Below are 13291 nucleotides of genomic sequence, written 5' to 3'. Positions count from 1 at the left end.
ATGGACCAGTGGTCTGATTCAGAATAAGGCAGCTTCATGTGTTTCTAAATTTTGGAATGAATGTTTGATCTTGGACAAGTCTAATGTCAGAAAAGATGGGTGTAGAAGCAAGGTTTAAGGTAGAAATCAAATCCTTTCAAGCATGCAGCTTGTTGACTTTTCCAGGTAGTGATCTACCATCTTCTCCAAATAATAACAGCCCTATAAATAATGCTAGAATCTTGGAATAGTGGATTTGATAGAGAAACGTCCTCAGGTGTTTCATGACCGGCAGGTTGCAGAGGTGGAGTGGGGCGCAGAGTGGAGTAGTACTCTGACCTCTTTTCTTTGCATCATGCCTAAGCCTTGTTCTTGCAAACAATGGCTGACATCCAGATGAAATTACTCAATAATACAATTTAGGAAGTCTAAAGTACTATTTAATTTCATAGGACTACTCGGAAGCAATTTAGACCGGATGTCAGCCAACCTGTTTTCTTCCATATTTGCATGCATGTAGGTGGTAGTCTGTGTGTTTACTAGCCTAAATGGCCCAATTCCAGTGAGGTTTCTGTGCAGCGATCCCCTTCTAGATTGCAATCAATGTATGTAAAAGGGGTGTGTGCATGTAGTGCCCCTTCCAAAATGTGCTGTTGAATCTGGCCACAGCTGTCTGATCGGTGCATCCAAGCAGAATCCTTGTGTATGCAGTTTACCGATCAACGTAAGAATTTGTGGAACAGGGCCAAAGATCACATATTCAAGATGAGTGTGTACTTTAATAAATTAATAGAAGATTGTAATTACATGAAGAATTTAAGTCTACAAAATAAACTCTTCCCCACAGATTATGTTGAGGGATTCACCAGCACATGTGCCACCAGCTGTTGCCTATGGCACAGTCCACATTCTCTGCCCAATTAGATGAGAAGGAATCCCTCTGCCTTATCAGCTCAATGAAACCCTTCCTTGATGCTCTTCCATTATAAACTTCTTTCTCTTCTCAGCAAGTGAAGATTTATCTAACCTCTTTTGCTATAAGCAACATGGAGTTTAGAATTCTATTATAGCTATCTACCTGCATCACAAAGCTTCATAGGAACTCATCTGCCAGTCTCTGAAGATCTCTGACTGGGATAGCTTCTCAGTCTCTTAATTGCAGTAGAATTCTGAGCATATCCTGATCACTTTCACAACTTTTATACTTGCACAGGTATGAGCCTGGTCCACTGCAAACGGTTACTGTGGGATGCTAATACAGAACAGAATAGAGTAGGTTATTGTTTATTCATAATGCTGGTGTTCCAGACTCTTAGGGATTAAAAGTGATGATTTAAAGGAAAGGAAACAAAAACTGTATTCATGATAGAAGTATTTCACATTGTGGGAGCTGCCTGAAAGTTTGGAACCTCTGTGTGAACTTCATTTGCAAAAAACCAAAACAAACCACCAACACTTTGTGGGGTTTTAGCACATTGAATTCCTGTTCATTCAAGAGCTGACTTTAGGGAGCATCTGGCCATATTAGCTGGGTATGTACAGGAGTTTTTCAGTGGGGCTATTTGCAGCTGGTGCATAGTTAACATAGCAATGGCAAAGAGTCAAACACTTTGCCAGTGCCAAACTTGTGAAGCTGCTCAAATCATTTTTATGGAGTGGGGTTCCCTGGAGAAGTGGGGTACTTGACTTGTTCATTCACCCTCAGTTATTGACCAGGTTGCCTCCAGTTAGCCTCCCCATATTTTGGTTTTACCAGTATTGACTAAGCTCCTTGACTGTGCACTGAGACTGCCTGTTGCTGCCATGGCACTAGGGTCTCCTTGGTGAGATGAGTGGAGAGGCATAGGCAAGCTGGTTTTGTTGGAAGTGGATATTATGGTGTAAGTGGTGGGAGCTGCCAGGTTAAGGCATTGTGGCATGACTTCATAAACCCCCTTATATCCCATCTTTTGTGCTAGTGATATGTAGCAAAATACCTAAGGCAATGGTATAATTCCTTGACAAGAAGCAGGACTGGTAATGTAGTCAGTTTTGCAACCATAGCTGGGGGAAACTTGCAGCTTCCATTGGATGCGTAGTCCAGTGACTGTCCAGTTCCTTGCACGATGAATGGGCTTATGCTGAGCTACTCTTGCAGTGGTGTGTGTCTCATTGGCTTTTGCTAGAGTACAGTGTCCATTGTCATCATGCTTATTGCAAATTCTCCCTCCCTCCACTAGAGGAAATTTGATGCTACTGGCATGCAGGGACCATTTGCGCATGCATAGCGGCCATTTTTTGCCGCCGGGAAAAAATGGCTACTGTGTGTGCGTAAATGGTTCCTGCGAGGCCATGCCAGGCCTCACAGAGGCCATTTGAGCATGTGTGGCGGCCTCCAAAATGGCCACCGCGCCAGTATACGGAGGCCCAAATGGGCCACAAAGGATTATTAAAATGGGCCACGGTGGAGGCCAGCGGGGGAGGGGGAACCTTTGTGGACCACCACCCCCGTAACCTTTAGGAAGCCCCCCCCCAGGGGCAACAGGTAAAGAGTTTTTTAAAAACAAAATTCTTTTAAAAATATTCGCAACCCCTCCCCCCCCTGACCAAACCAGTGGGGGTTCGGGGGTGCCGGACTGAACTGGCCCGGTCAGGTTCAGGTGCAGTTCACACCCGAACTGAACCAGGCCAGCCAGTTCCATGTACACCCCTACAAAATAGCTGTAGTATGTTAATCAGATCCATGCTGTGTATGCTATATGTTTCAAGAAGAAAACACGTTGGGATAAAGTGAAAAGAATTTACTATCAAATTAGTTGTTTTCTGTAACAAGCTTTCTGCCTTTTGGAAGGAAAAGAAGATTTTGCTGTAGACAGTGTTTTGGCAGTTTCCTTCTCTCATATCTTGAATTTCAGTCCAATAACTAAAAATGTACACATGCTCTCATTTGAATTGGCAATTATGGATGTGCATGAATCAATTTATTTTATTCTATTTGTGCCTGAATTGTATCACCCCTGATTTGTTTTGTGTCCAAAATCTGTCCCCCTGATTCACCCCAGATTTGATTTGGAATTGATTTGATTTGGATTGATAAATACCACTTATAAAGCCCCTGGGGCACCAAGTTTGGGTGGTGGGTAGGACCCCATGGGTGCCACCTACTACCCAAACTTCAAGGCAGTGGGGCATTTGGTTGGTTTTTAATGATTTTTTTTATTTTAGTTTTTGCTGGTTTTGTATATTTCCACCATAGGAAAGAATGGGGATTCAAAGTTACCCTATCCTAACCCTAACATGGATCCCCAGCTTTAATTTAAAAACAAAACACTAAGCTCTAGCCCTTGTAGAAGTGGAGTTATGGAGTAAAATGTGTGGTCACTATTTTTCAAGTGTTTGGATTCTTTGGTGTATAAATTTTTCCCCTCATAATGAATCCCTATGAGGATTCATTGCATACCTTCATTTTTTCTGTTCATTTTGACTGTCATTGGACAGTGTCAACTGCCATGTGTCAACTACACCACCCCCCTCCACACACACACACTAGGGTACTCAGTTTTGTTTTTTGTTTTTGAATTTTTGAAATGTTTAGATTCTTTTAAAGGAGTTTTTAGAAACCCCCATTTCTTCTATTCATTTTGACCCCACGGCTTTGTGGGTGGGGGTGGGGAATTTGTGGCATCCCATGTGCCAACTACCCCACCCCCAACCCACAAGCTACTGGGTACTCCGTTTATATATTAGGAATTTTTGAGGTGTTTAGAGTATTTGGTGTGTAATGAATCCTCATAGGGTTTCATTATGAAGGAAGGTTGTTAGACACCAAAGAGTCTAAACATTCATTCCTAGTATATAAACCGAGTAGTACCCCACTGCCTTGCGGGTGGGAGGGGGGTGTAGTTGGCACATGGCAGTTGACAGCTGGCACTGTCCAAAGACAATCAAAATGAATAGAAGAAATGAAGGTGTGTTATGAATCCTCATAGGGATCCATTGAGGAAATGTTGTTATACACCAAAGGATCCAAACACTTGAAAAATAGTGATCACACATTTTGCTCCATAACTCCACTTCTACAAGGGCTAAAGCTTAGTTTTTGGTGTTTTTTTTAAATGAAAGCTGGGAATCTGAGGGAATTAATGGGAGGAATCCAAATCTCGAAGTGATTCTAATCGAATCTGGTGTGATTTGATTTGGACCCAAATCTAGCCAATGGACCACAGGGGCAATTTGTTAAGTCTCCAAATTGCCTGAATCAGCTAGATTCAGGTACAAATAGATTTAGACCGGAATCGATTCTCCCATCCCTATTGGCAATAAGCTGGTTTCAGCTCACAGAATGGGGGGAATAGGTGTCCACTTAGTAGTACGCAAAACAATTCCCAATATTAGATTTTGTATTGTTTCCAAATTAGAATAAATACTCTCCTCCTAGTCTTCTGTGCCATATAACAGCTGCAAGTATATTTTGACACAAAGAGCTTCAGAATAGGAACATTTTTCCCTTTATGAATATTCACATGATAGGTTGCTCTAAGGAGACCTGACTCTGATATATTTGGATTGCTGTATACTTATGTTGGTTTTGTTGCAACTGTACATTTTTGTTCTCTTTTATGACCTGTACTTGCTTACTGTTCAAATGGCATAAATCTATACTTGTAGTATGAACTACATAAAATATACCTGTAAATTAAGAAGTTGTTTTACTTTCCCATTTGCAGAGCTCCAGGGCTTCACATACTAGCTGAGTTAGTCATAAATCCCATGAAGTAATCAATGGGTCTTGTTATTCCTGACTAACTTGTTCCACTCATTTCATTCATCATGACTAACTAGTCAGCGAGGCGAGTCTCATGATCAGTGAGACCCGCCTTAAGAGGGTTTGCGGGGCTTAGCCCAGTCTCCCCGCAGACAATCCCCAGACAATCCTGGGTGGCTGGATCAGCCGCCCACATGACTGCTGGCTCCATTACAGAGCCGGCGGGGGCTGCAGGGATCAGGGGCCACATGCCCCAGGGAAGTTCCAGGGTGCCCCGTGCACGTGCACTCCTGGTGTCAGTAATCTGGCCACCCGATAGTGAAGTCTAGGATGATAGTTCACAAAAGATCAAACTGGGTAGCAGAAGCGAAACACGGCTCAGAAATATTTCCCTCTCTCTGGCTCAGGCTGAAAGCTGTCGACACTAGGGATGACATACATTGCTTTCCAGCGGTTAACTGCAAGCTGTAGACGTGCTTTATAGTTCAAGCTGATAACTCTCAGCTGGCAGGGATTCAAGGCTTATCAGCCCTCTGCAAGAGGCGCTTACTTCTCCTGATTGATTCTAGCTGTGCCTGCCGCCTTGTGACCTGTCTCTGCTGTGGAGTCAATGGGGGTTGCATGCACAGCTCATTCTCCGGTTCGTCAGTCCCTATCTCTGCTGCCTCAGACTGCTGTGCCTGCTGTGAGACATCAACCGGACCTGCCTCAGCCATCTCTTGGGAATCGACAGCCGGGCTCTGCCCCTCAGTAACCCCTGCATCAGCTGAAGGGCTGTCAGCATCTCCTTCCTCCTCGCTATCTGAGAGAGGGGGCATGACACCTGGAGAGACGCCCCCAGGGCCTGGAGGCTTGTTTCAGCCTCCCCGTGGGGGTCTCCTCATGTGTTGCCATGGCGCGGAGCTACGCTGCAGCAATACACGATCAAATAGACAGGGTTAGCAGGGCAGTCACTCCGCTAACCTCTAAGGGGAAGGGAGTTAGGAGGGTTTGCTGCTGGGAGCTGCGTGGCTCCCATGGCAGCACACAAGCCAGCATGGTGTAGTGGTTAGAGTGCTGGACTAGGACCAGGGAGACCTGAGTTCAAATCCCCATTCAGCCATGATACTTGCTGGGTGACTCTGGGCCAGTCACTTCTCTCTCAGCCTAACCTACTTCACAGGGTTGTTGTGAGGAGAAACCTAAGTATGTAGTACACTGCTCTGGGCTCCTTGGAGGAAGAGCAGGATATAAAATGTAAAAAAAAAAAAAAAAAAAAAGTGGGAAGTGGGCTAGGCTCCCTTAGCCGTGGGTTGTGAGAATCTCCTCAGTATGTGATCTCAGTGAATTCTATATTCTCTCTCTTATACTGATATAATCCAACAGCAAATGTGTGTGGGGGGGGGGGGGGGCGGGGTAGATGAGGAACTAATTATTACAAGGTTTTCATATATTTTGCCAGTGAAAGCACTTTATTTCACATGGTTACCTGTTATACCTGTAACATAATGCTTCTGAAGTTTAACACATTGAACAAAACCTTATCCAAAAATCAGGCTAGAGAGAGGTTTGGAGGGTTTTCATTATTTTATTTTTACTGATAATACCTCTGTTGCCTTGAGTCCAAAGCATCCCCCATGTCTTCCTTCCTCCCCCCCACATGCTCCCCCCCCCCCCCGCAGCCAAAACCCAATGGCTAATTCAGAATGGATCAATAATGTCCAGGAGATTCTTCTGAATGTGGTGAGCAAGAGCCTTTGTTTCTGTCTCTAGGACTGAAGCAAAGAAAGGGACATGGGCAGAAAGCCAAAGAGAAGAGGGAGAGGGGAGCTTTTTGGGATTGGCAGTTCTCTTGACTATTCTTTGGCTCCTCAAGTAGAACTGGGCTGTCATTGTGGCTGTCCCGGAAGCAGTGAGCTGTAGAGCTGAGAACTACGGATGAATTTAAACTGAAACAGAACCTAAATGTGTAGTTCAGCTTCCTGATTGAGGCTATCCCATTTGTGAAGCAGATAAATGGGTCCATTGAGAAACTGTCAGCCCTGAACTAATGACTGTAACTTGTATGCAAATTCATCCACATTTTGAATCATAGTTATTAATTTGCATAATACCAGATAGATTTCATTGCTGAGGTGTAAAGGGGGCATGTGCAGGAATGATCTTTTAGTACTAGATGTAATATGCACCTTGGAGAGTTATTGAATGGTTTTCTTGAAAAACTGAAATCTGTTGCAGAATACCTGAATGTCTTCACAAATAAATTTTGAATAAGCAGTGTGTGTGTGTGTGTGTGTGAGTGAGAGAGAGAGAGAGAGAGAGAAATTGATTAGTGAATACAGTAGATATTGACACTCATGTTTTGCTTTCTTCCTTATGTATCTATAGCTTCTCCATCTCAAATAATCACTTTTGTAGTCTTCTTTCTATATATTTCTTCATTTAGTGGCATTATGGCAAATTTTGTTCACTTTCTTCCTCCCGCACTTAATTTTCTCACTATGAGACTATATTTCTTTCTAGAGAAATCTATACCAGAGCTGCTATTTGAATCATGCATCTCATCAGATGTAATATTTTGGCTTAATATAGATATTTTACTTTAAAATATACTGGGCAGCATCCAGACTAAGTTAGTTTTTACTAAGTCCCATCGAAATTAATGAGATAACTAACTTGTCTCAGTATTTTCAGTGTTACTCATGACTAATTAGTCTGGATGTTACCTAGGTAACCCATTGAAACAATTTACCTAGGAAAAGAGCCCTTTTCTGAGTCTGTTAAAAAGGATCCCTGAATTTGGGGGTGGGCAAGAGGAGCATGATAAATCTGTTGCCTGCCATCTTTTATGCAGGGGCTTCAGCCCAGTCTGTGCATTTGACCCAGTCTACCCACCATAGATTGATTTCAGCTTCATCCTGCTACTGCTATCAAGTGCTCAGATCTTAACCTTGGGCCCTCAGATGTTGTTGGACTACAGCTCCCATCATCCCCAGACATGGCCTTTGAGGCTGAGGATGATGAGAGTTGTAGTCCAACAACATCTGGAGGCCCAAGGTTAAGAAAATTGCCTCAGATTATGGGGGAGGAGAATCTGACTCCTTAGCAACTGTTTTTAGAAGGCTGCAGAGGGGGTGAGATTGGCTAAAAGTTGGGGGAGCCAGAGAGTGGGCATTGTGAATTGCACTGGATGACCTGCAGCCTCTCCACCCCATCTCCCACCAGTTCGAAAACTGCTCCTACTAGCATTTGCTATTTGCTTCATCACCAGAAGGAGGAGCACTTAACTCCTGCTGATGAGAAAAATAAAATGCCAACATGTAAGGGGCGGAGTGGGGTGGGGGGGCAGTAGGAACCTCTTCATCTCTAGCCTTCTTTACTTCTGGCAGCAGTAGTTCAGGCAGGTAAAGAAAGGGACAGTGGGGTTGAGGTTAAGAAAAGAGATGAGCCCATTGAATGTTGCAGGGCAATTAAGAAATGAGGAACTTGAGTGAGTGGATTTGGACCACAGGAAGATAGCTGGTCAAGGCTTGGGAACCCATTGGGAGTAATTTTCCCAGATCACCAAAAAAGTTGGGTCGTTCCCCCCCCCCCCTTGCCAAAAAAATCAGTCCAGTTTTCTGTGGAGAAGAATTTCGGTATTTTTTTCCCATGCTCTTATCCAATGGATTTCTTCTACTCTGGTCATATTCTGCCATTTATAAAAAGAAATCCTTATTTTGTACAGTACTATCAGTGTATGGTGTGTTTACAGAGGCAAAAGCAGGGAGATCACTGCCCACAATAAACTTGCAGTCTAAAATAAAACATTGAAAAGATGACATGGGAAGGAAATACTATGAAGTGATAGATGTGGGCAACTTAAAGCTTAGTTACAATTGGGAATTACAATTAATAGAATAAACTAAATGAAACTGTGCTAGAAATAAGTGCTTCCAGACTTTAAAGAAATATCATTATGAACATTTTGAAAGTTTGATTATAATTCTGTTTTTTACATACCAGACTCTGAAGCCAGTTTTATGTTGAAAGTTCACCCTCTCGAAAAGTACCCTGTGGATCTGTATTATTTAGTTGATGTGTCGGCATCTATGCACAAAAACATAGAAAAATTAAGATCTGTTGGACTTGATTTATCTCAAAAGATGGAAAATATTTCTCTTGATTTACGGCTTGGATTTGGATCCTATGTGGATAAGACTGTGTCACCTTATATTAGTATTCACCCAGGCAGAATTCATAACCAATGCAGGTATGTAGCATTAAATATACATCTATGTAAATCCAAAGGGTATTGTGTTCACATTCCAATTCTAAGTGTGTCATCAAGTCGATTTCGACTCCTGGCACCCACAGAGCCCTGTGGTTTTCTTTGGTAGAATACAGGAGGGGTTTACCATTGCCATCTCCCGCACAGTATGAGATGATGCTTTTCAGCATCTTCCTATATTGCTGCTACCCGATCTAGTACCAGTGGGGATTCGAACTGGCAACCTTCTGCTTGTTAGTCAAACATTTCCCCACTGCACCACTTAAGGTGACCCCAGTTCTAAACAACCCTCTTAATCTAAATTTGGGGAGAAAGGTGGTTATCAAATATACAAACAAACACTTATATTGGTATTTCTGTCATGAGTTGCTTCTGTGCCAATGGCTTACTGACCCACATAAAGATCTAAGCTGACAAATACCATTTAGCTTACTAAAGTTGCAGTCTTCTTACCACATTATAGGTATTATGTTCAGGTTTTCTGGAAGAATAGTATCCCTCAAATAAAACTTTGCAAGTTGATCTTATTGTGTGACATGAACTTAATTTTCTTTAGTGCTGAAGAACACTTAAAAGAGAAACTTCACCTATCCCATATTCTTAAAGTAACCCCCCAGAGTTTTAAGCCATATTTATTTCTGGTAAAGTTGTTGGTCATCATTACTGAAGGGGAAGGTACTTAGGAAAGTACTGCACAACATGCAGTTGTGTAAGGATGAGCTGTACCACAACAGCCTCTTGCACAGCAGCGTCACCGCGTATACAGTATTGGAGCCCTGCAGCTGAATGGGTAGGCGGGTTTCTCACCATCCACGTTTCTCTGCGGAACATGTCAGCCAGAGCTTTTTCACAAGAGCTTCTTTGGACCCTAGCAATAAATGTTGTTGCAACTTACCTTCTTGCCATGGGACATATTTCCACATGTTCAGCAGTCTTTGCTAATTAATACTACTTTCAAAGTGTGTCTTTTTTTTCTCTTGAGAGACATATACAAAATGTAATGACAGGACTGTCCTTAGGGCATGGCAAAGGGGTGACCGCCCCCAAGCCCTGCTCTTTTAACCCACATTAAAATTAAATGGAAGCCCCCCCCCTCCACTGCCTGATTTTCCCCAGGCCCTGCACCCTGCCAGGACTCTCTAAGGGCAGCCCTGTGTAATAAGCAGTATATTAGAGCTAAAAACTATTATTATTTCTCGTTTACACAGTCAGACAGGTGTTATTGACTGGTTTGTTTTATCCAGACATTGAGTCCTTCCCAAGGGCCTGGGATGCCAGAATTTTATTGTCAATTGTTATAGATATCGTCGCAGAATATAGGCTGTTCTCAGTAAAGCTGCTTTTTGTAATTGGCTGACGGTGATTTCTGTGGCCCCTATGGTGTTGAGGTGCTCTTCAAGGTCTTTTGGAACTGCACCCAGGGCGCCAATTACCACTGGGATTATTTTGGTCTTTTTCTGCCACAGCCTTTCAATTTCAATTTGTAGATCTTTGTATTTGGTGATTTTTTCTATTTCTTTTTCTTCTATTCTGCTATCCCCTGGTATTGCTATGTTGATTATTTTCACTTGTTTTTCTTTCTTCTCGACTACAGTTATATCTGGTGTATTGTGTGGCAGATGTTTGTCTGTTTGTAGTCGGAAGTCCCGTAATATTTTTACATCTTCATTTTCTACCACTTTTTCAATTTTATGGTCCCACCAATGTTTGGCTACAGGTAGCTTGTATTTTTGGCAGATGTTCCAGTGTATCATCCCTGCTACCTTGTCATGCCTTTGTTTGTAGTCAGTCTGTGTGATCTTTTCACAACAGCTGATTAGGTGGTCCACTGTTTCATCTGCTTCTTTACAAAGGCGGCACTTGCTGTTTTTATTATTTCTTGTTTACACAGTCAGACAGGTGTTATTGACTGGTTTGTTTTATCCAGACATCGAGTCCTTCTGAAAACATACTTTTAATATAATTTTGCATGTTTTCTTTTTCCAAACAGTGATTATGACTTAGATTGTATGCCTCCTCATGGCTATATTCATGTGTTATCACTGACTGACAAGATAGCAGAATTCCAAAGTGCAGTTAAGAATCAAAAAATCTCTGGGAATATTGACACACCCGAAGGAGGCTTTGATGCTATGCTTCAGGCCACTGTGTGCCAGGTAAGAGGAAATTCATGACAAAAGATTTAATAATTTGGCAAAATATATGAATGTGTATTTTCTTTTCTTTTTTCTTTCATGTTTGCATTCCTGAATGGTCCTCTAATACTCTCTGCAGATTATTACAGTACCGCCTTTGGCACTGTGAAACATTGAGCATCCACAGTATCTCCTGTGGTGCGGTGGGGGTGGGTGGGTCACATTTTTGGTTTCTGTTCACCATGGTCTCTGGCCAGTTATTTAACTTATCTGTTACTTAAAAGGTAAAGTTGTGCCATCGAGTTGGTGTCGACTCCTGGCGACCACAGAGCATTGTGGTTGTCTTTGGTAGACTATAGGAGGAACTTACTATTGTGATCTCCCATGCAGTATGAGATGATGCCTTTCAGCATCTTCCTATATTGCTACTGCCCGATATAGGTGTTTCCCATAGTCTGGGAAACATACCAGCGGGGATTTGAACCAGCAACCTTGCTCCCTAGGCAAGTTACTACCCCACTTCACCACCATTAGGTGGCTTTTATCTGTTGCTTGGTCATGATTAAATATGTATTTTAAAATAGATTAAATATTTATATTTAAAATATATTTTTCAATATATTTTTATAGTTTTTTATAGTTGAATAAACATGGCCAATACCATGTAGATTATGACTCCTTTAGCGTGATATTTGTTGACCTTTTTCGGTTCTACTTTGTTCTTACTTATAATTTTTAAATTAAAAGTGTTAAAAATCAATTAAAGACACATCTTTTATGCACAGCCCAAATATGAACCTGCCCTGTGTGCACTACCTACAGAGAAGAAATGTATTTGTTCTGTCTTATTGATGAAATCTCAGGGTGGCTTGCAACAAATCAAAATCCCCAAAACATTTTTTTTTAAATGCAATAAAATACAGCAAAAGCAGTAAAAACAGAGATTGGATTATTAACAACACAAAGACCAGGCCTACTCTCTCAACAACCCAGACAAAAACCTGAAGGCGGAAAAGAGGGGACAGAATGAACTTCCTAGGAGAGGATGTTCCAGAACCTGGTCTGACTAGAAGAATCATGTGTGAATTAAATGAGCCAGCATAAGTGATGGCAGCTTGCTATGCAAGGCCAAATCTGAAGACCTTGCTGGTTAGTAAGAACCCTGTGGGAGTAGGGGTGCTTAAGATTCTTGGGACTTAAGCCTTTAGGGCTTTCAAAGTCAAAACCAGCACCTTGACTTGAAAACAAATGGGGAGCCCGTGCAGATCAACCAGCACAAGCATGATATCCACTCAAGACGTCCCAATAGCCACCTGTGTGAAGTTTTCTGTACCATTTGCAGAAAAGCACAAGATAGAGACCACATTGGTTGCTGTTCCTCATACTTTACAGCAGAAGCTCTTTCTTTGGCATCATCTTCTATAAGTTTCCTTATAATAAATTGGTTATTAATGAAGTGTAGCATAAGGTATTGGCTCCATGGTAATATACAATTTGGTTTGCTTTATGAATGAACACTGGAGTTTCCATTCAATTTCCAAGCACATAATCACGAAAGTGTGTAGTCTCTAATTAATAGTCTCTTGGAAGAAGGGTGTATGTGAATTATGGATGTGCAATCAGGTTCGACGTCCAACATGCCGAACCAGTTTGGTTTTACGATTCAGGGTCAAACCAAACCATCCCATTTGGTCCAACCCCGGACCAGCACACACATGCCCCCCCCCGGCCCATTCAAGTGATTCACGAGTTTCTTTTCTTCCTTCCTTTTTAATTAAAAAAAAACTTACCCCCCTCTGGTGGTGTTTTCTGAGGCAGTGGGGTGGGGTCCATGGAGCTTCTGGAGAACACCCCTGGAGGGTATAAGGTTAAAAAAATTTTTTTTTAATTTGAGAATCACCCCCACAAACTGAACCAGAAGGGTGGTTTCAAGGGGGTGCCAGACTGAACTGGCCTGGTCCAGTTCAGACTCAAACCAGACTGGACCAGCCGGTTCCGTGCACACCGCTAGTGTGAGTGAGCTTGGCTGAAAAATCTTTTTTTTCACAAGAGTGTAGAACTTCCTACATGGAATCTTGCTTATATGTGTTTTACAACATCTATTCAGATTACCAAATCCCTGAAGTATTGACTATGGGTACATCCTAGATTCCTCTTTAAGTCAGTAAATGTCTTATGATTGAT

The 13291-nt window shown here is 42.2% G+C and overlaps 1 protein-coding gene across 3 annotated transcripts in view; it reads left to right on the top strand.

Moving 5' to 3' along the window:
* ITGB8 (integrin subunit beta 8) overlaps positions 1–13291 on the top strand; it is a 71582-nt gene that overhangs the window by 31479 nt on the left and 26812 nt on the right. For all 3 annotated transcript variants that reach the window (XM_053263483.1, XM_053263484.1, XM_053263482.1), the window contains exons 4-5: positions 8708–8954; positions 10963–11128. In XM_053263483.1, coding sequence (XP_053119458.1) covers positions 8708–8954; positions 10963–11128 — 413 coding nt within the window. The remainder of the gene's footprint in view (positions 1–8707; positions 8955–10962; positions 11129–13291) is intronic.

The sequence above is a fragment of the Hemicordylus capensis genome, chromosome 6 (assembly GCF_027244095.1).
Source record: "Hemicordylus capensis ecotype Gifberg chromosome 6, rHemCap1.1.pri, whole genome shotgun sequence".
In the NCBI taxonomy this organism is placed as follows: Eukaryota; Metazoa; Chordata; class Lepidosauria; order Squamata; family Cordylidae; genus Hemicordylus; species Hemicordylus capensis.
The sequence above is the reverse complement of the archived record's forward strand: the minus strand, read 5'-3'. Positions and strand labels throughout refer to the sequence as shown.